This window comes from Pteropus alecto, unplaced genomic scaffold, assembly GCF_000325575.1.
Source record: "Pteropus alecto unplaced genomic scaffold, ASM32557v1 scaffold24, whole genome shotgun sequence".
In the NCBI taxonomy this organism is placed as follows: domain Eukaryota; kingdom Metazoa; phylum Chordata; class Mammalia; order Chiroptera; family Pteropodidae; genus Pteropus; species Pteropus alecto.
Window position 1 is genome coordinate 12,742,299 of NW_006439192.1, and position 22,025 is coordinate 12,764,323.

A 22,025-nucleotide genomic window follows, 5' to 3' on the forward strand; every position below is an offset into this window, starting at 1 on the left:
TCAATTCGTGGACAGGCAGCATCTGAAAGTCATTTTTTGACATTCCAGCATAATTGTTAATGTTTTTATTCTTACATATTGTTTCTCTCTTCTTTTTGCTTCTCCATCTTTTTCAGTGCCTAACAAACTTTTGGCCCAATTAGCATCAGATCTGATTGCCCAAAAGAATCTGACTTAATTCATTCCCAGCTCCACAATGATTCATGAGACAGTTTCTTTAGATTACTTAAAACCTGTCAAAGAAATTACCAAAGAGTTTGCAATATATTCTCTAAAACATTTGCATGTCAAAAATAATTAAGACTATAGAATTAAGACTACATAAAACATTGCTTCACTTTTACTACCTTTTTCTGTTGTAACTTCGTTCCAATTTCCCTCTTCTATCCTCGGTGATGCTAGGACTGAGTCTGTGCAAATTACATTTATTTCCCAGACTCCTTTGCAGAGTGGCTTGTAATTAGGTTACGGCAAATGATAGGCACTGGGGATAGGGGCTTGGAGTTTGAAAAACAGAAGGGACTTTCTTCCGAATTGTTCCTGTCATCATTGTCAGAGCGATGACAATGGTTACAGCAGCAACAATTGGCTCCAGTGTCCACCTTCTCATGGCCCTCTAGAAACAATTTCTTCATGTCTTCAAACAGATACCAGCAGCAATTAGTCGATGCCTCTTTCCATATGTCTGGGGACTAACTCTGAAAGGTCTCTCCTCAGAGGTTCAGAGATACCAACAGCAGCAGGGCAGCGTGCCCCTCCTCCAAAAGCCCTCTCCAGGCTCCTGGTGTCTTCCTTGTTGTCATCCCACTGAGGCATGTTTCACGCTGCCTGCAGTTATCTCTGGGTTACCTCCACGTTCCCTTTGAGACCTCAGTATCTGTTTAACGAATCCTGACTTAAATGTCCTTTGTTCAAAATATTGGTGTGTTCTAACTAACTGGATCCCGGCTGATATCACTGCTACTGTCATTGCTGCTGCTAGTGTTTCTGCTGCTACTGCTCTCACAACGACTGTGTCATCCAATTATCTGTAAGATACGCAGGACTAGTTAACTAATGAATAAGTGGACAAGGAGTAATGCAGACTGTAATTCATCTTTCATAGTTGATAGATCAAAGTAGGTGGAAAATACATTAAGACTGATTCTAGAAGATCTGAAACAATTTGTAAAGTAAAATCTAGAAGATTTTACTCTAAACATTATAAATGTGAGATATAATTCAATTTCTATTTTCTTCAGAACATAAAGAAGAGCTGGCTATGTATTGTCTTTCCAAGATCCTCAATCATTCTAAGCGGAATTAGCACAGACAGATATATTTGATCATAAATTCATGTAAATGGAATTTGATAACAAATGAAAAAATAAGCATAAAATAATTCAAAAACATTCTTAATAACTAGAGAGGAAAACATTATAAAATTCTAGTACCAGTTTACTGATCAGATAAGCTAATATCACTCCTACCTAATAGGTAGGATTATTATATAAGACAATGTAAAATATAAAGTTTTATTCAACTTAATTGAATAATTCTGACAATGACTGTGTTCTATTGTGTATCTTCTTAAACATAGTTTCCCCATTTTCCTCTTCTTTACTAACAAAAGATCACAACCTACCCCCGCCCCCACTCGCAAACACAATATTATACAATTTTAGGGAAAAACAGCGGCAGAGAAAGGAAAGACTGAGCATTAACCTAAAAGAGACTGAAATCCAAAGAAGTTGTTTTAACAAGAAAAGACTGAGATACGAGATACAAATGATTTCCTATTAGCTACTATTATTTAAAATTGTTCTAGAAATTCTAGTCTCCAAAATTAGTCAAAAGAAGAGAACAAAAATAAATAAGAAAGTGAAAGTAAAAAACAAGAAGAATTTTTCAGTATTTGATAATGACACTTTTTTAGAAGGGAAAAATATTACTGAAAATCTGTACTACCCATAGAGTGGCTGCTTCTGACATGGCTACCAGTAATCTCTACCTCCTAGTCTTCTTGACCTATATCATCTCCATTCTTTGAGTGTTGGTGGACCTAGCGACATGCTTCTAATGAACAGAATATAGCAACAGGGATGGGATATCACTGACCTGTGATTGGATTTTAAAAGACTGATTTCCATCCTACTCACTCTCATTCCCTTTTGCTGATTTGCTCTGGTAAAGCCAGCTGCCATCTTTGGAGATGCTCTATGGAGAGGCCCACCTGGTAAGGACCCAGGTGTGTCCAACAGCCCAAGGAGAACTGAATCCTGCCCCAAACCACGAGAGTGAATTAGAAGCAGGTCGTTCAGTGTCCCACCTTGTGATGACTGCAGCATTATGAGAGACCTATGTACCAGAATGCTTGACCTACAGAAATTCTAAGATAATAAAAGTTGTTTTAAGCCACCATGTTTGGGGACAATTCATTATGTAGCAATTGGTAACTAATATACAGACAGAATTAAGAAAGGTAATGAATTTTAAATTAACATTGAACTCATACCAACATCAGCCAGAACACATGATTCAAATTTGATCTAATTAAGAGATACGGCGGGGAAAGGGTGATGGTGGAGGGGAAGGGGAATTTTTTCAGAAAAATGTTAAGTGAAAAAGTGAGACTTAATAATACATAGAAAGATACAGAAATTTTTCATTGTCAGAATCTAGTGTTTTTAAAATACAATCGAAAGTATATTTTTAGATAATTGGATCTAATAGTTTTACGAGTTGAAAAAAAATTAATGAATTACTAGATCATTCAAATAACTCAAACAAATTTCAGCAAATATCACTAAAATCTTTTTATATATTTATTTAAATATTCATCAAAGGAGTTTAGTACATTATCAAGCATTTAAAATATCAACATCCTAATTATTTAATATATAACACATTGGTAAGTATATATATGTAGCAGAACACAACTAAATCTTAGAGGAATTATTTCTTTATATACCACAATCAATACCTGTTGGGGTGGAAATAAAGATACAGAATGAATGAAGATAACATTTAGCAAAATAAAAAATAGAGGCAATATTTTTAATAGCCAATGACTTGGCTGCCTGCGTGAGGTTGGATGGTGCAAGGAGGGAGATGAAACAGTAGTCACCCTTGGGTTGTGGGAGGTGGAGTTGATCAAAAGTGAAATGGTAAAGTTGTGAATCAGAAAATGCATGAGATTCACCAATGTTCAAATCCAAAGAAATGGCAGACAGTCTTTTCTTTCTGGTTCTCATATCTCAGAATCAGGTGACCACATACCATCTGAAACTTTGGATGAAGCAATGAGATAAATAAACAAACAACAACTCTATATGGATATTTGTTTGCTTTCTCCCATTATGATGATGCTCCCAATGACATGAGATAGGATTTGTAACTGAACACTGTAATTGCTTCTGCTCACTCCCTGATTATGTTTATTACCAATAGTAATAATTTTTTCCCAGCAGCATCTACAATGTCTCTTATAGCTTTATCATAGAGTATTATTCATTGTTCTTCCTTCTTCCAACAAGGGTATAAAGTTGAAGAAACATTGGTTTATCACAAGGAGCACTCTTGAACCAATGATTGTTTCATATTTCTTTATTCTCTCTCTCTCTCTCTCTCTCTCTCTCTCTCTCTCTCCATCTCTCACTCTCCCTCCCCACATACACACACATATGCGTGCACACACACACACATACACACACACACACACACACACACTCAGACACGTAATTGTATGCAAGGTAGATAGAGTTATTTGTATGGTTATTTAAATATTTTATATATTTAACTCTTTGACATATGGCTGAAAGAGACGTGAAAAACAACCGTAACACCTTCCTCCTCCTCCCAGCTGTATTCACACCCCCAAAGACAGAGGCATGCTGTCTATTGCTGGATAGTGTATGACCAAAAGTTAACAGCCAAAAACAATAAACGTTTTTACTATCTAAGCAATTTACGTGGCGAGGCTTAGCTGAGGACCTTTGGCTTGAGAGCTCTTCTGAGGTTGCTATCAAGCTTTGGCCTGAACTGGAGGTTTGCCTGCAGGCTGGGCTGTGGGTGGGTGGGAGGAATCTGCTGCTGGGCTCACTCTTGTGCTTGTTGACAGGCCTCAGGTCTTCACTTGCTGATCGCTAGTCATCAATCCATGGCCACATGAGTCTTTCCATAGGGTGTCTTTGAACATGGCAGCTAGCTTTACTCAGAGAGAGAGCATGAGAGATGGTGCCCAAGATGGAAAAATAGTCTTCTTGTAATCTAATCTAGGAAGTGGCATCCCATCCCCTGTGCTGTATTCTACTCATTAGTTCAGCTTACTCTCAGGAAAGGAGATTCTTCAAGAGCATGAGCACAAGGAGGCAGGGATCATTAGGGACCATCATAAAAGCTGATAATCCTAACATTCAACAGAGTAGCTTTTTATACAGATAGTTCAATTCAGGTTAAGACAAAACACAATTATTATAGCGACTATTCTGCCAATATAGCAAAAGATATCTATACTGGAAAAGATATCTATACAATTAAATTTCAGTAGTGGAATTCCAAGTAATTTATTTTTTTCTACTTTTCTGTGTTTTCTACATTTTCTATAGAATTTATAAAAAATATTAAAAATCTATTTAAAAGGCCACAAAATTTAAAAAGATGTCGAAATATGCTTTCAACATGGCAGTGTGTTATAAAGATGAAATACCAAACTCTTTTGGAGCATATTTTATATCACCTTTTTTATGAAGTCTTTCCTGACATTCTCATTATCCCCTCTCTGCTGCTAACCCCTTGGTAGAAAGAACAACTCTCTCTTTTGAGCTACTATGTCCTTTACTTATATTACTGTAATTCATCCATTTAATTTTTTATCTTTCATTATCTGATTTGATCTAGCTGAGGTACCCTAGTTTTATGACACTGCCTGACACACAGTAGGTCATAAAATATGGCCAGTGGTCACACATGCATGTGCCTAAGGAAAGCAGTAGAGAACACAGCTGACTGTGAGGATATCCTGACTCTTGGGAAATGGACAGTATTAACTTCTGCTTTCTCATCCATTAAGTTACTGCCACAGTGTGTACTTCTGTGTGTGGAGATTTCCTGTGGGAGACTGAGTTATTCTCTTTTTGTCAGGCTCTACTAACCAAGAGCAAACCATAGGCCTGGGGAGCATCATAAAAAGCCAGGGGTCTGCCATGCTCAGAAACTCCAGGCTCTGACCATTCTCATGCCTCTGCTCTTCACTGGCAGGTCAGCCATGAGGCACCATGTGCTTATCTCCACTCTCCTCTTTCTGACTCTCTTACCCCCAGGTAAGGCGGTGGCTGATCATTGGGATATGCTGGTATCAGTCTTAAGGATTTTTAAATCAAATATTAACAGCTTCACTAGGAGCATAACAGGGTAAAATAGGAAAGAGATTATTCCTTTAACATTGACCAAACTGATGAAATAACGTTCTGCTTTCTCCATACTTTGTATCTGAGGATGCCTTGGTGAGACATGACAATTGATGGCAGGTTGTAGGCAGGTTGATCTGAAAGGCTTATATGGCAGCTGCGCCTATCATTATATCTACTCAGTAGTCAGAAGAAGAGATGGACAGAACCCTATCAACAGGAGCTGGTGCTAAGGGCCTGTCTTCTGATGAAATAACATTCTGCTTTCTCCATACTTTGTATCTGAGGATGCCTTGGTGAGACATGACAATTGATGGCAGATTGTAGGCAGATTGATCTGAAAGGCTTATATGGCAGCTGCGCCTATCATTATATCTACTCAGTAGTCAGAAGAAGAGATGGACAGAACCCTATCAACAGGAGCTGGTGCTAAGGGCCTGTCTTTGGGAATAAGATAATTGGCTCCTGAAGGAATTGATAGGTGAGCTCTCATTATGGGAGAGTATGTCCATGGTTGTAAAAGGAAGGTGAGCATATACCTTTTTTATCCAAAGTAGACAATTTTGGAAAGTACAGTGAGCCCTGTTTCAACTATATCAGAACAACAAGCAAAAATCAGAGCTGTCTCAGCCAAACTGGACAAAGGATCACCCTCTATAAATGTCACAGACTCAGAATTGGGTTTCAGAAAGAGGATTACAGTCCCTAGAGAGGTGTTACTGAGAAGATCAAGTGCTGGCCCACAGTCTATGAAAGGCTTCTTATGTTAAGTAACAGTCACAAAGAATAGGTACCAAAAGCGTAAGCTTAGTCCTATAACATGAGGCAGTTAGGAGGAACACATACTTTGGAATACTAATGCATGAATTATGTAGGAAGAAAACAATTGGGCTGAGAAATGAAAACAATAACACAAGAGGTGATACTCTGAAGTCCTAAATCCTTAGTGCTAAAATGATTACTAACAGTTATCAAGTTCAAACTCATCATTTTCAGATGAGATGACCGAGGCCCATAGAAACACTTCACAATCCTATAATTTAAGTATTCATGCATGCATCTGGAATCAATACCTCAATGTTGCCAGAGGCCAAGAGTCAACTGTGAAGAAAAAGTTTAGATTGTAGGTCAGGCAAGTCTACCTGATATCAGTGGGACCAAAATATTAAGAAGACACATATTAGACAAAACATTTTTTGTGTTTGTCCTTGGAAATACTGAAGATAGCATATTCTTCTAGAAATAAATAAGACCTTTTGGAGGTGCCTAATAGACTATAAGACAAACATTCCAATGAAAGGAGACTGTAAGAGGACTTTCAGCATTTCCAGGTTCTTTGTCCGGAAAACACCTAAAAGGAACATGAATGAGGAAAATAATTGAGAATAGAATCTTCCACATTTTAGGAGTTTCCAGAAAAGAACACTAATAGAAGGTCAGGGACACAACCAAAGTACCAATTTGAAACCACTCCTTTGCCACATAAGAACAGAATTTATGAGCTATTATTAATGAAAGCCAGAGCCACTAGTGGACTTAAGAAACAGAGAATTCAGACTAAACCAAGAATAACGTAAACAAGTTATGTATACAACACATAATCTAGAGGTAAATCTGAAAGAGGAAGAGAGCCGTTATATTGTGAATAGCCATGTATCTGATTACATTTTGGTGTGAATAAAAGTGAGAGTTTAAATAATTAATCCAAGACATTGGTTATTAAAAATAATTCCTGGCACATATCCTACACCGAGCTTTTGGTCCACGAAAAACTCATCTCATTTAGAAATGGGAGTAATGAGAAAGTTAACAGTACTGAATCTAAATGAACTTCTTTTTAAATTATGAAAGCTGGGAATATATTCTACAGATATACCTTATATATATGCTGTGATATGTGTGTAATATTAATCATCACAGCATTATTCATAAGAGCAAAAGATTAGAGATCATCTAACTGATCTCAATCAATTAAAATACAGTGTAATAAATAATGGACTATCTATGTATAATGAAATACTGAATTATTATAAAACAGAATGACAATACAATGACAAGAAAATGAATTAAGTATAAGAACTAGAGATGAGAAGCATTTGGCTATTCTAATTTGCAATTGATATAATAGTAATTACACATTTAACTATTGCAATGTTGATGGAAATTGCATTTCTTCTCTGGTTGCTGGCTATTATAATCATGCTAAAAGTTCTTGAATATATTTCTTGGTTTCCCTGGGGTGCCATCTTAGAACTGGAATTGGATCATACAATATGAATCCTTAGCTTTATGAGGTGAAAGCAAGCTGTTTCAAAGTTGGATGAACCAATTTAGAAATCCACCAACAGTATTTGAAAGTGGTAGGGATTAAACAATATCTAGAATTAAAATACTTGACAACAAAGATAAATAATTGGGAGGAGTTAAAGAATGACTATGAAGCTCTAAAGTCATCATATCACGTAAGGGCAAATGTTTCCATTAGTTTTAGGCTTTGATATATTAAAAATGCATGTTTTAATTCTATGAGAACCACTAAAAGAACAGGAACAATGGTTTAATTTCCCCAAGAAATAAAGAAAAATAATCCAATATAAAAGAAAAAAACAAGAGAGATAAAAGTAAAAGAGACTAGGCAAAGCAAAAACAAATTAGAATGGCAGAATTAAACTCAAATATACTAGTGACTATATTAAAGTGTGAATAGGTTAATTTTCTAGTTCAAATCAAAGATAGTGCTTATCTTAAAAATAAAACAAGTAAATCTAACTACATGGGACAAAAAACACGCCTAAACTATAAGCATTCAGAAAGGTTAGAAGAAAATGAATATTATTATGGGCTGAATTATGTCCCTCCTAAAATCCAAATGTTTAACTCTAAGCCTCAGTACCTCAGCATATGACCATATTTAGAGACTGGTTCTTAATTACAAAGGTAATTAAGTTAAAATGAAGCCATTAGGGTAAAATCCAGTCCAATATGACTGGTATCCTTAAAAGAGGAGAAAATTTAAACCTAGACACATACATGGAGAACACAATGTAAAGACAAAAAGAGAAAATGGCCATCTACGAACCAAGGAGACAGGCTTGAAACTCATCCTTCGATCAGTTCTCTCAGAAAGAATCAATGGCCTTTGTTTAATTTTAATTTTAATTACATTTTTAAAATATTTTTTATTTTAAAATTATAGTTGACATACAATATTATATTAGTTTCAGGTGTGCAACATAGTGATTAGACATTTATATAACTTACAAAGTGATCATCTCAATAAATTTGGTACCCATCTGGCACCATACATAGTTGTTACAATATTATTGTAACATATAATCCTTGTGCTATACTTTATATCTTCATGACTATTTTGTAACTGCCAGTTTATACTTTTTAATCCTTTTCCCTGTTTCACCCATCCTCCTAAACGCACCCCCATCTGGAAATCAACAATTTGTTCTTTGTATCTATGAATTTGTTTCTGTTTTATTTGTTAATTTTGTTTTTTAGATTCCATGTATAAGTAAAATCGTATGGTATTTATTTTACTCTAACTTCACTCCACTCCACACAATACGTTATAGGTTCATTCATGTTATTGTGATGGCAAGATTTGTTCTCTTCTATCTCAGTAATATTCCATTGTATGTATGTACCACCTCTTCTTTATCCATTCATCCATTGATGAACACCCAAGTTGCCTCCATATCTTGGTTATCGTGAATAACACTGCAATGAATATATGAATGCATATGTCCCTTTGAAGTAATGTTTTGAGTTTCTTAAAATAAGTACTCAGAAGTGGGATTTCTGGGTCATTCTTTGTATCTTGTTATAGCCTTTGTTTTAAAGTCTATTTTGTCTAGTATTGCTATCACAGTTTTTCTGTTTGTTTCCACTTTCACGAAATACCTTTTTACATCCCTTCATTTTCAGTCTGTGTGTCTTTTAATCTGAAGTGAGTTTCTGATAGGCAACACACATAAGGGCTTGGTTTTCTTAACCATTCAGCCACCCTATGTTTTTTGATTGGAGCATTGAATCCATTTACATTTGAAGTAATTGTAGATAGATATGTAGTTATTGCCATTTTATTATTCATATTTTTTATCTTTTTTTCTCCCTTTTCTTCTTAAAGAAATCCCTCTGGCATTTCTTGTAATATTTGTTTGATGGTGATGAACTCCTCTAGATTTTTCTTGTCTGGGAAGATTTTTAACTGTCCTTCGATTATAAAGTATAGTTTTCATGGTCAAGTAATTTTGATTGTAGGTCCTTGCTTTTCATTCCTTTAAATATTTCATGCCAATTCCTTCTGGCCTGCAAAATTTCTGTTGAGAAATCAGCTGACAGTCTTATGGGAGCTCCCTTGTAGTAACAAAGTGCTTTTCTCTTGCTGCTTTTAAGATTCTTTCTTTGTCTTTAATCTTTGGCATTTTCATTATGCTGTGTCTTGGTGTGGGCATCTTTGAACTCATCCTGTTTGTGATTCTCTGCACTTCCTGAGCTTGTATGTCTATTTCCTTCACCAAGTTAGGGAAGTTTTCTGTTATTATTTCTTGAAATAGGTTTTCAATTCCTTGCTCTCTCTTTTCTCCTTTGATATCCCCATGATGTGACTGTTGGTATGCATGATGTTGTTTCAGAGGCCCCTTAAATTAATCACATTTTTTTAAGATTCTTTTTTCTTATTGATGTTTCAATTGGGTTTTTTTCTTTCACCTTATCTTCTAAATCACAAATTCAATTCTCTGCTTTATCTAATCTACCTCTAATGTATTCTTTCCCTCAGTTATTGCATTCTTTGTTTCTGATTGATTCTTTTTTGTATTTTCTGTCTCCATTTCTATGTTTCCTATCTCTTTCTCGAAGTTCTCACTGATATCGTTGAGCATCCTTATAACCAGTGTTTAAAACTCTGCGTCTGGTAGATTGCTTGTCTCCATTTAATTTAGTTTTTTTTTTTTCCTGGAGATTTGTTCTGTTCTTTCATGTGGGATATGTTTTTTTCTCTCCCCATTTTGGCTGCCCCCTGTCTTTGTTTCTATGTATGAGGTAGGGCTGCCATGTCTCCCAGTCTTAATTGAGTATCCTTATATAGTAGGTGTGCTGTGGGGACCAGTGGCACAGTCTCTCTTGTCCTCTGAGCCAGGTGCTCCAGGTATGTCCCTTGTGGGTTGTGTAAGCCCTCCTGTTGTAGCTGAGCTTTGGCATCTGTTTGCACATAAATGGGAGGGATTAACTCTCAGCCAAATTGGTTTCGAGGACTACAGTGGAAGAGCTATTGTGCAGGGGTATACCCTATGGAGCAGAATTTGCAGGGTTCCGATGCCTGCCCAGTCTGCCCTTTGGGTATGCCATTTGTAGAGGTTGTTAGGTGGTACTCTGGTGTGATTTGAAGCTGGCTATCAGTGCCGAGCTGATCAAGAAGGTAAGGTTTCAGTGGTGAGATGCCCAGTTGGAAGAATGCACAAGAGGCCGACATGAGAATGAAACGGCAGGCACCAACTTTATTACGGAGAGTGCAGTTCTATTGGGGGAAGTGCAGTCTATTGCAGGGAGCAGGCTTCTGCTCCCTTTCTTGTGCTCCTCTTCTACTCTCCAGGGGACTGCATGGCTCCACACATATCAGAATACAATAGTGGCATTCAGCCACACATGCATGATACAATAAGCTGAATTATGTTTACATATTTTAGGCATAGGTGCTCTACTACACTAACATAACATTCTAAATCTGGGGTCCTATTCCTAGCGAGCCTGGATCACAGCCAGACCTGGGACCAGCCAGGCCTGGGACCCACACAGGCCATTGAGTGTGTTGGTTCTGGGCCCTCTTGGGAGGGGCTCTGTTACAGGCTAATGTCAGCCACTGCCTGTACCCTGCCCAGGGCCACTCGGTATGAGTTACAAAGTGATCTGCAAATGGTTGCCACTTGTGTTAGGTTTGGAGGTGCTTGGGAGAACCTAAGCTGTGAACCAAGGTCAGCAGCTGCTAGTGCCAGACTTGGGGATACTTAGCAAAAAGTACAGGGCATAGTGAGGACAGATGCTTTTTGTTTGGGATCAGTGAAGCTTTGAGAGATTTTAGGAAAGTCCACAGCATGAGCCAAGACAGGTCATTAATATGGAAAAGCAACTGGAAGTGACTTGGGTGGGCCCACAAATTGGGTAGGAGCAAAGTCTCAGGAAATCACCAGGTCAAGGCAAATGGTGTTAGCCAGGTCGATGGAGACTCAGACATGACACCTGCCTGAGTCTACATGCTGGGTCAGGAGAGGGCTCAACAAAGGAACAATGGTTTCTGCCAGTACTTCTGTCTGGGGGAGGCTGCCCCTCCAGCTCTTGCCCCAAAGCCAAACAACTCAGCTCTTCCCTGTATGTCCCTGGTGCCTTTCAAGCTGCTGCCCCAGTGCTTGAACTCAGAGCAAGTGAGTCTATCAGCATGTAAGTCTGAGTGTGGGCCCTTTAAGAAGCATGCCGGAGATTCCAGCAGCCCTCTGTCTCACTTAGCCACAATCTCCACTGGTTTTCATGGCTAAAAGTTATGGAGACTTCTCTTTTCGGGCACTGGAACCCTGGGCTAGAGAGCTTGGTGTGGGGTTGGGCCCCCTCTCTCCTCAGGGGAGACCTCTGCAGCCGAGATATCCCTCCCTATTTTTAACTGCCACTTATGGGTGTGGGACCAGCCCGTTCCATTTCTCTACCCCTCCTCTCTACTGCTTGTTTCTTCTGTATATCCTTAGTTATAGGACTTCTATTTATCTAGACTTCAGGCAATTTTCCATGATGATTGTTCTATAGTTTAATTGTAATTTTGATGTGATCATGAGGGAAGCAAGCACAGCGTTTATCACTATGCTATCTTGATCGGAAGCCAGACTCAATGCTCTTGACACCTTGATCTCAGAACTGTGAGAAAAAAATTTCTACCTTCCAGAACTGTGAGAAAAAAATTTCTCCTATTTAAGCCACCAGTATGTGGTACTTTTTTTATGGCAGCTCTAAAATACAGATTAAAAAATATATTCCATGGATGTATTACCCAGCAAGGAAATTGAAAATTTCTATAAATAAAGCTATTTCAAATTGTTAAAAGATTCAATTAATCAAGAAATTGAAATAAACAAGTTTACATGCACCAGATAATAGATTCTCATACTATATTAGGAATGAAATGACAAAACTCATCTTCCTCTCACTAATTAATAGGGCAACCAGCAAATATCAGTAAATACATAAAATATTTGAACAACATGATTAGCAGATTTAGAACACCACATCGAATAACTACAAAATGATTAACAAACATAAAACAATGCACCCAATTACAAAATACACATTTTTAAGTGCAGCCAAAGAATTTATAAAAATGGCCATTTAATCATAAAGCAGATGTCAAAATTTCAAAGATTAAAATTAATCAGTTTATAAAATCACCATGTTGTACACTTTAAACTTACACAATATTATGTGTCAATGATATCTCAATATCACTGGAAAAATAAATTAATAAAATCTTGGAAAATTAGAAAAACAATTTTCTTTGAACCTAATTCATTTAAGCTAGAAATTATTTACACAAATATAAACATTTGGAAATTAAGAAATATACTTCTACATTAGGCATGAGACAAAATGAAAATTAAAAAATGAGTTATACTAAAATAAGCTATATGTCAAAACTTGTGGAATAAAAGTAAATTAGAATTTAGAGAAACAGATGAAAGAAAAAATATAAAAATCAAAAAGTCGAAAGTTGGCTTTTTAAAGATTAATACATTTTATAGTAATCCGATGACATTGATCAAGAAAAAATGAGAACATACTTAAAATAACCATCTCAGTTGACATCACAAACTCTGTTTCAGAGATTCAAAGAAAAGCAAAGGATGTCATAAATTTGTGCACTATATTCCATCCTCTCTTGTGTACTTAGAATTTTCTCTGCAACAGTCATTCCCTCTTCTTTATATCAATTTTCTTTCTACTGGATTATTAGCATTAGCATAAAAGCATACTATAGTTTTTCTGATCTGAAGAAAAAATTTTTTTGCTCCTCTTCTAACGCCAGCTATCACTATCTATTTATATTCCATTTTGCAATAAAATGCCTTAAAAGAGTTGTCCATACATTCTGTCTCCAATTTCTTGCTTCTCATTCTTTCTTAAATATATCCTGATCAGGCGTTTTCCCGATCCCTTCCCCTTCCACTGAACCTGCTTTTGTCAGAGTTACCAAAAATCTCCACATCGCTAGACCCAATGGTCATTTTTCAAGGCGACCTTATTTGGTCCATCATCAGCATTTGACACAGATGGTCATTCTTCTTATTGTACTTTCTTCAATTGGCTTCCAGGATAGTACATCCCTTGATTCTCACCTGCATCACTGGAGGTGCCTCTTCAGTTTTCTTTGCTGCTTCCTCTTCTTCTCCCATAATTCTTCATATTGGAGAGATCCACGGCTCAGTTCCTGGCCCTTTTCTCTTCTCTCTCTCCATTCAATCCTTGGGTCCAGTCTCATCCTTTTAAATTCTCCTCCCGAACCTCTCTTCTGAACTCCAGACTTGTAATGAATGGCCAATCACGGTAACTTATATCTCTATTTGGATGTTTAATTTCCAAATTAATATATCCAAAATGAGCTCCTGAATTTTTTCCCACATACCCCCTCTATATACAGCTTCCTCTCATCACAATGTGCCATGGCCAGCATTCCATGGAGCCTCTCATGGCTCTTCTACACTCCCCTCCCCAGTAGACCTCCATGTCTGCATCCTGGGAGGTGTCTCTCAGGGCTCCTGTATTGTGACCAGCCTCAGAGAACAGTTGCCCCATACTCAGTGAAAGGGCAAAGTGTTCGCAAAATTTCTCTCTTTTGTGGCTAGATGATATTCCATTGTTATATATGCCACATTTTCATCATCCACTGACAGATTCAATGTCAATGGATTTAATATCTATCCTGTTGATGGACTCTTAGGTTGTTTTTATGTCTTAACCATCGCGAATATTGCTGCAATGAACATGAGAATGCAGTTAGCTCTTTTAAATAGTGATTTCATCTCCTTCAAATAGATACCCAGAAGTGAGATTGCAGCATCATATGGTAGTTCTATTTTTAATTTTTTGAGGAATCATCATACTGTTTTCCACAGTGGCTGCACAAATTTACATTTCCACCAGCAGTGCAACAGTGTTCACTTTTCTCCACATTCTCACCAGTACTCATTATCTCTTGTCTTTTTGGTAATAGCCTTTCTAACAGGCATGAGATGATATATCAGTGTGGTTTTGATGCATTTTCTGATGATTAGTGATGTTGAACCCTTTTTCATGTACTTGATGGCCATTTGTTAGTCTTTGTTGGAAAAATATCTATTCAAGTCCTCTGCCCATATTTTAATTTGTAGGATTTTGTTTTTGTTTTTGTTTTTTGCTTGAATTGTATGGGTTCCTTATATATTTGGGATATTAACCCCTTATCAGATATATAGTTTGCAAATACTTTTTTCCCATTCTATAGGTTGCCTTGTCATTTTATTGATTGTTTCTTTTTATGTGGAGAGACTTTTTAGTTTGATGCAGTCCCACTTATTTATTTTTCCTTTTATTGCTGTGCTTTTAGTGTCATAACCAAAAAATTCATTGCCAAGACCAATGTCAAGAAAATTTTTTCCTATGTTTTCCTCTAGGACTTTATGGCTTTGGGTCTTACACTGAAACCTTTAATCCTGTTCAAGTTATTTTTTTTGAGTGGTGTAAAGTAGGGGTCCAGTTTTATCATTTTGCATGTGGATATCCAGTTTTCCCAGCACCGTTTATTGAAGAAACTATCCTTTCCCCATTGAGTGTTCTTGGTTTCTTTGTCAAACGTTAGTTGACCATATACACATAGGTTTATTTCCAGTCTCTCAATTCGGTTTCATTGTTCTATTGTGTCTGTTTTTATAATAATACCATACTGTTTTGAGTGCCATAGCTTTGGAATATAGTTTGACATTGCAAGTGTGATGCCTCTAGATTTGTTCTTCTTTCTCAAGATTTCCTTGGCTTTTGGGGGTTTTCGTGGTACCATAAGACTTTTAGAATTTTCTTTTCCAATGTGCTCAATCTACACAGGTCTTTCTTTAAATAAGCTAAGCCAGGGACCCTGCTCCTGCTGCTTTGCATGCATATAATACCTTCACATGGATATCTGCTTGTCTTTTTTCATTCTCATCATTCAGATCTCAGTTCAAATGCTACATCCTCCTCAGAAAGCCTTTCCTGTCCATTTTATAAACTCCATTCTCCAGCTCTTTCCTGATCCATTATTGTATTATTTTGTTCTAAAACCTGCCACTTTCTGAAATTATTTTATCAATCTATTTTTGTATGGTCAGATTTTCTTTATTGAATATAAGTCTTGTGAGAATAAAAAACATTTCTGCCATTTTCACTGTTCTATTATTAGTACAAAGAAAAACGCCTGAATAGAAATTTAGTAAATCTTTGTTGAAGGTCTATACAAAGAAGTAAAACAATAAAGAAACGGGTGTATTTAAAACACGTGTTTTGTCCACCCCCTTGCTGTTTCACTTTTACCAAAGTTCTTTTTGAAGCATAAATTAGCAATGCCAATAAACTTATAAGGATGGAAAGATTTTATTAACACTCAAGCAAAAAGGAAAGACAGTGAACATGATGCAGCCACTGAATAGCCCTTGTCCAACTTCTTTTCTCCATGTAGAAAGGCTCAATCCTGAACTCTTCTGTTCTCACACTAAGAGTATTTATGGTTTTACATTCATGAACTGATTATCTCACTGACTCTTTTTCAGCAGTAAGAAGTGGTTTGGGTCCCTCTGAAAGCCACTGTATCAATCTGTCTGGAATTTGCAGGAGAGACATCTGCAAAGTAATAGAGGATGAAGTTTCTGGCTGCCGAAGAAGGTGGAAATGCTGCAGAGCATGGTGGGTCCTCATACCAGTTCCCACACCACAAATCTATTCAGATTATATGGAACCCAGGAAGCGCAGAATAAAATAAAATGAAGAAAAGTGTCGAAAAGAAAATTCTTTGCATCTGAAAACTTTGGAATATACATATTGATTTATTCCAGCTTTATTTCAAATTTTTATTATCCTTTGTCAATAAAAATAAATAAATATCGATTTCGAATCTACTCAGATGGTACTTCTTTGTGACTCATTTTCAGCTCCAATATCTTTAAAAGTGAAAAATCCCATTGATTTAACAATTTTTTAAAAATTTGTCAAAAAAACCCCGAAAGATTAACAAAAAAAGCTATAAAGGTGAAAATATAATTATATGAAACATAATTAAATAGACACACAGAAAGCACAAAGAAAATGCCAAAGCAAAATACAGAGGAAATCCAGAACATATCATGGAGCGGGAGAGATATAGATAAAGAAAGGGGAGAAAATTGGAATAAGGAAAGAGGAAATAATATAAGATAAAGCATAAAGATTGTAACTGTGTGGCAGGTAACTGGAAAGAGATGAAAACAAGAAGGGAGAGAGAATGAAAGGTTGAAGGTAAACTGAAATGTTTATTAAGTACCCTAAAAGTTAAAACCTCAATTAAAAAAGAGATTTTGATATTTTACTCCTATGAAGAAACATTGTGATCATTTAGATACTCAGTGTTTTACTCCACTAGACATATAATACTTCATAGAACCTAAACATTTTACTGTAAAAATATATAGACCCCTTTCGAGCATATGCTGTCAATATTCCTTTTAAATAGACGTTTTGATGCTTCATAACTTCTGACTACAGGTTCATCTTCCCACATCATGTCAGAAGTTCTCACTGTCCTTTCCTGATCCCTCAAAGCAGTTCTTAGAAAGAGTCTTAGTTTACATTCATTTATAAGATTTTTCTGATTATAAAATGTAGTTTTGTAGTGAAGACTCCCCTTTTTTCTTCCTATAATGCAATATTTATGACATCTTTATTCATTTTTTTAGTTCGCAGAGTATGGATATTTTCTGCAATAATTTGGTACAATCTTAACTAGATTTAGGGCAAAACTGACTTTAAAACAGTAAAGTTATGCTGTAGGTCAGGAACTAAGTACATAAATGGTGAGAGAGCTAGATGGTTTGCTTTCACTTCCTCCTCTTCCCTCCTCTCCACTCTCTCGGGATACCAGCTACAGGCATCACACCTGAATTGCATTTAGTTTACAAAGACCATGTCTATTTTGGGTAGAGATAATAAACTGAGCCTCTCTACCTAGTCAATCTAGCCCTATATTAGTTATCCAGCCCTAGACTCTACAAAATTGGGTGCGCAATATTTGTTCTGCAAGTAAACTGACTTCCTGTGAGTGTTTCTAAGAGTTCATAAGAGTCTCTTAATCTGGCTTTATCAAATTAAAATAATGTGGTACCCAGGACCTATAATTTGGACTTGGCATGATCCCAAAGTGATTGTTTTTCTTATTTAGCCTGGAACCATGATGTCTTATATCACTAAGGAAAAAAAAAAACGGAAAGACTGATATAATAGAAATGAAAGCATAGTTTTAGTAGTTGGGGAAGTGGGGAGAGGAGGACTACAAGAGAAAGAAAAAATTCTTACAAATACATGGGAAAGATGTCAAAACCTTGAAAGAACAACAGACTTTGGAGACTCCTCAACTGCTATCAAAACAAGATGAGCAAACTCTCTGGAATCTCTAGGAAAAGTAACTTTCTGGCGTGTTCCAAAAAGCTGCTAGACACACTGATATATTCTTCGTGGTTTTTATTAGTTTTCTCTTGTTGAATATAGAATGATCTCCTTACTCGTGTCTGTCTCCCGGCTTCCCTACAAATATCTTTTAGTTAGGCATGTACAGTAATAAAGTCTATTTATCCTATCCCTTGGCATTTTTATTCTTTTTAATCAAAATATCCTTTTAATACTTACTTTACACCAGGCCTTAACATCCTATCTAAATCTTCAGGATTGTTGTGCATGCCACATTTGGCTTAATAATTCAATATGTCGACTAACCCATGAGAGGGATTGTGTGTGTGTGTGCGTTGCATGTTTCCAGCTCTTTTGTTCACACAGTAAATATAAACATTGGAATATCTGAACTAGAGATGATCATTGTAAATATTCCAGAAAGCAAATTTCAGACCTTGTCTTCCCACAGAAGCACTGATTTAATAGCCATCCAAGGATGAAAATACCATTATGAGAGTTCTGGAGTCCAGTGGAGAGATTTTAGCATGGCAATGTAGCACAAAACCTGAGAACAGCCACATGGAAACAGGTAAGAAGAACAATTCCACTTTGTTTGTGGCCCCTCCTCTAAGGTGACAGCCCTCAGCACCAAAAGAGACTCCCTGGGTCTGTGATTTCTCCCACAGAGGAAAGAGAGAGCAAAGAGAGCATCTGGCTTCCCCATGCTTTAGGGGCATTGCCTAAGAGGCCCATTTTTGTCTCAACTCGTTCAGAATGCTGAGAGAACCAACACATCTAGATCATATGGGAGCAAATAAAAACAAAGAAAAGTCACAGAGACGCAAAGCCACCAACACACAGGTCTCAACAACCAGTACTGCTGGCTTGCCTGCAGACCTCGCTATTCAGCCTTCTCATGAACCCCAGCAGCCAGTTGTCCACAGACTCTGGCAGCCTGCCTGAGCACACTCCCAAAGGTGTTCCCCTGAGCCCTCCACAGACAGCACATGGAGCTGTTAACCTAAAGATAAATGCCAAAGTGAGAAACAAGCCTTTATTCGAGATCAGAAAGAATAGCTATTTGAGAAGCACTGAAGCAATGATTCAGGCAGAAACCCAAATAGTGTTCAGATTATGAGGTGAAAGCAAGAGCATTTTGTGAGAAAGGTAAGGGACATAACTGCATGAATAGAAAAAAGTAGTTTCTATTGGTGCAAATAAGCCAAGGAAGTGATTGCTGTAGGTGCAAATAAGCTAAGTTATTCTTTAGCTATACCTGATGGTGCTAATTTTGAGAACATCTTTCATTTTAGGTCTTGGAGTCAAGATTCTGCTTTCCTGTTAGCTTTGCAAACAGTTGTTTGAAATACAAAGTTGCTTTGGCCCAGTCCGGAGGTTATTTTGCCCAGTCCAAACACTCCGAAGGTTCAAAAAGCAACACCTGAAAGGCAGAGCAACACCTGCTCTGGAATGGTTGCCTTGGCTCTATTTTAAAACGGCTTCACTTCTGTCAACTTTTCACAGATATCAGCAGCTGGCTTGACTCTGTGGGACTGGTAAAAAGTGCATCACTGATGCTACTACTTCAGGAGGGAGGGAGAGTTGTGGAGATTGTACCTACCTTTCTAGCATAGTAGTCCACTGCCCTGGGAGAAAGGAGTGGGTGATTCTCTGCACTCAGCACAACTCAGTAGGCTAGACTTGAGAATAATCTTTGGCTTCACACTGCCTTTCAGATCCACTGGGACACAGGCAAACCTTCTAGTCACACTAAAGCAGGATTTGTGTCTCCAAGGCTCCAGGCAGCCCTGCCCTTACAGGTTTGGGTAGCCCCACCCTCATGCCTTTGCTGAGCACTGCCCGTGCCATGGATTGGAGTCCCACACCTACCCTTCTCCTGAATTACAATTGCACATCGGTTGCTTGACTGGTTGGGATCTTGGGGCAACTTTGTCCCAAGGCTCCACCAGGCATTACCCTAATGAGGGCTTTCTGTAGCGGTCTCGCCCTCACAGCAGTTCTCTGCCTGGGACCGTCAGCTCTCCAGGGCATCTTTTGAATCTAAGTGGAGGCAGCCATGCCCCATAGTTTTGCTAGGTACAGCACACACCATGCTAGAGGCCACAGGAGCTGCATCTGGGGCTACTGAGGAGCACAAGTGCAGAGAGCAGAGCCTCCCAAGTAGAGCGATTCCAGGTAGCAGGAGGTACCTCCTTTGAAATCATTCTATCATTCTGGCCACAGGCCCATACACTTTGGGCCTGTGTTGGGAGAGGCAGCCTCTATGATCTCTGAAATACTTTCAAGAGTTATTTTTTCATTGGACAGTAGGTCCTGCTTTCTGTTTAGATGGCTGATTAATCTCCGCATTGTTTTGATGAATAGCTCATAGCTTTTGTCAATATGACCAATCCATACTAACCTCATCAAATTCAGTGACTATCTTTGTGTTCTCTCCCAAACAAGCTTTCTCATTCCTTTCAAAGTGGTAGGCTGAGAGTTTCCAAATTTTTAAGTTCTGCTTCCTTTTTGATGAACAATTATGTCTTTAAGACATTTCTTCCTTTTTGCATTATATAATCAGTCAAGAAAACTAGGCCACTCCTTCAACACTTTGCTTAAGTATCTCCTTAGCCAAATATTCAGTTTCATAGTTCACAAGGTTTACATTTTATAAGACACTAGGACATGAACACAATTCAACCAAGTTCTTTGCCACTTTATAATAAGGACAGCCTTTCTTATATCATCCAATAACACGTTCCTCATTTCCATCTGAGAAGTCAACCAAATGATCTTTACCATCCATAGTTCTACCAACATTCTGCTCAAGATTGCATATGTATTCTCTAAGAAAATAGAGGCTTTTTTTCCCTACGGTTCTGCTCTTTTCTTTGTGTGACCTCATCAGCGTCACCTTAAACGGTCCTACTCATGGCAAAGTAGGCTTTTTCTAGCACACACTTCAAAATTCATCCAGCCTATTACTAGTTCTCAAGCCATTTCCACATTTCTTAGGTATCTGTTACAGCAACGCCCCATTTCTTGGTCAATTTTCTGTCTTAGTCCAGGCAGCTATGACAAAATACCATGGACTGGGTGGCTTAAAAATAACAGAAATTCATTTCTCAGAGTTCTAGAGGCTCAATCCAAATTCAGAGTGCCAACACAATCAAGGTTTGGTAAGATCCCTCTCTAGGTTGTAGACTGTCAACTTCTTGCTACATCCGCACATGATAAAAGGGATAAGCAAGCTCTCTGGGATCTCTTTTATGAAGGTACTAATCCCTTTTATAAGGGGTCCTCCCTCACAATTTAATCACCTTCCAAAGGCTCCATCTCCTAATACCATCATTTTGGGGATTAGGGTTTCAACATATGAATTTGCGGGGAACACAATCATTTAAACCACAGCAGTATCATTGTCAAATTTCAATTGATCGTATTTCTGTGGGTCTATTTCTGAACTCTGTTCTGTCCCAATTGATCTATATCTCTATCCATACATTAAAATCAACTGTCTTGATTATTATAGATTTATGGTAAGTTTTTAAATAGTATGTCTTCCAATATTCTTTTAAAAAATGTTTGTCGTTCTATGCCTTTGAATTTGAATAAACATTTTATAACCAGCTTCTCAATTTCTATAAAAATAAAATCATGGTGGGATTTTAGTTGGCATTATATTGGATATTTAAATCAATTTGGGGAGATTTTAGATCTTGGTGGTAATCAGTCTTCTGTTCCATGAACACTGTATGTCTCACCATTCATTTAGGTCTTTAATTCCTCCCTTTAATGTCTTCTAGTTCTCAGTATAGAAATCTTGCAAATATATTGTTAGATTTATCCCTAATTGTTTTATGTTATCTGAAATCATTGTAAATTATGTTTTTTTAAAAAAATGTTTAATTGTCCATTGCTTGCATAAGTAAATACAATTGA

The 22,025-nt window shown here is 37.3% G+C and overlaps 1 protein-coding gene across 1 annotated transcript in view; it reads left to right on the forward strand.

The window, feature by feature from the left end:
* LOC112483349 (beta-defensin 109-like) overlaps window positions 1–16,422 on the forward strand; it is a gene marked incomplete at its 5' end in the record, with an annotated part of 38,134 nt that extends 21,712 nt beyond the window's left edge. The window contains one exon of the mRNA XM_025050023.1: window positions 16,214–16,422. Within this exon, the coding sequence (XP_024905791.1) occupies window positions 16,214–16,422 (209 nt within the window). The remainder of the gene's footprint in view (window positions 1–16,213) is intronic.
* Between the last annotated feature and the right edge of the window lie 5,603 nt (window positions 16,423–22,025).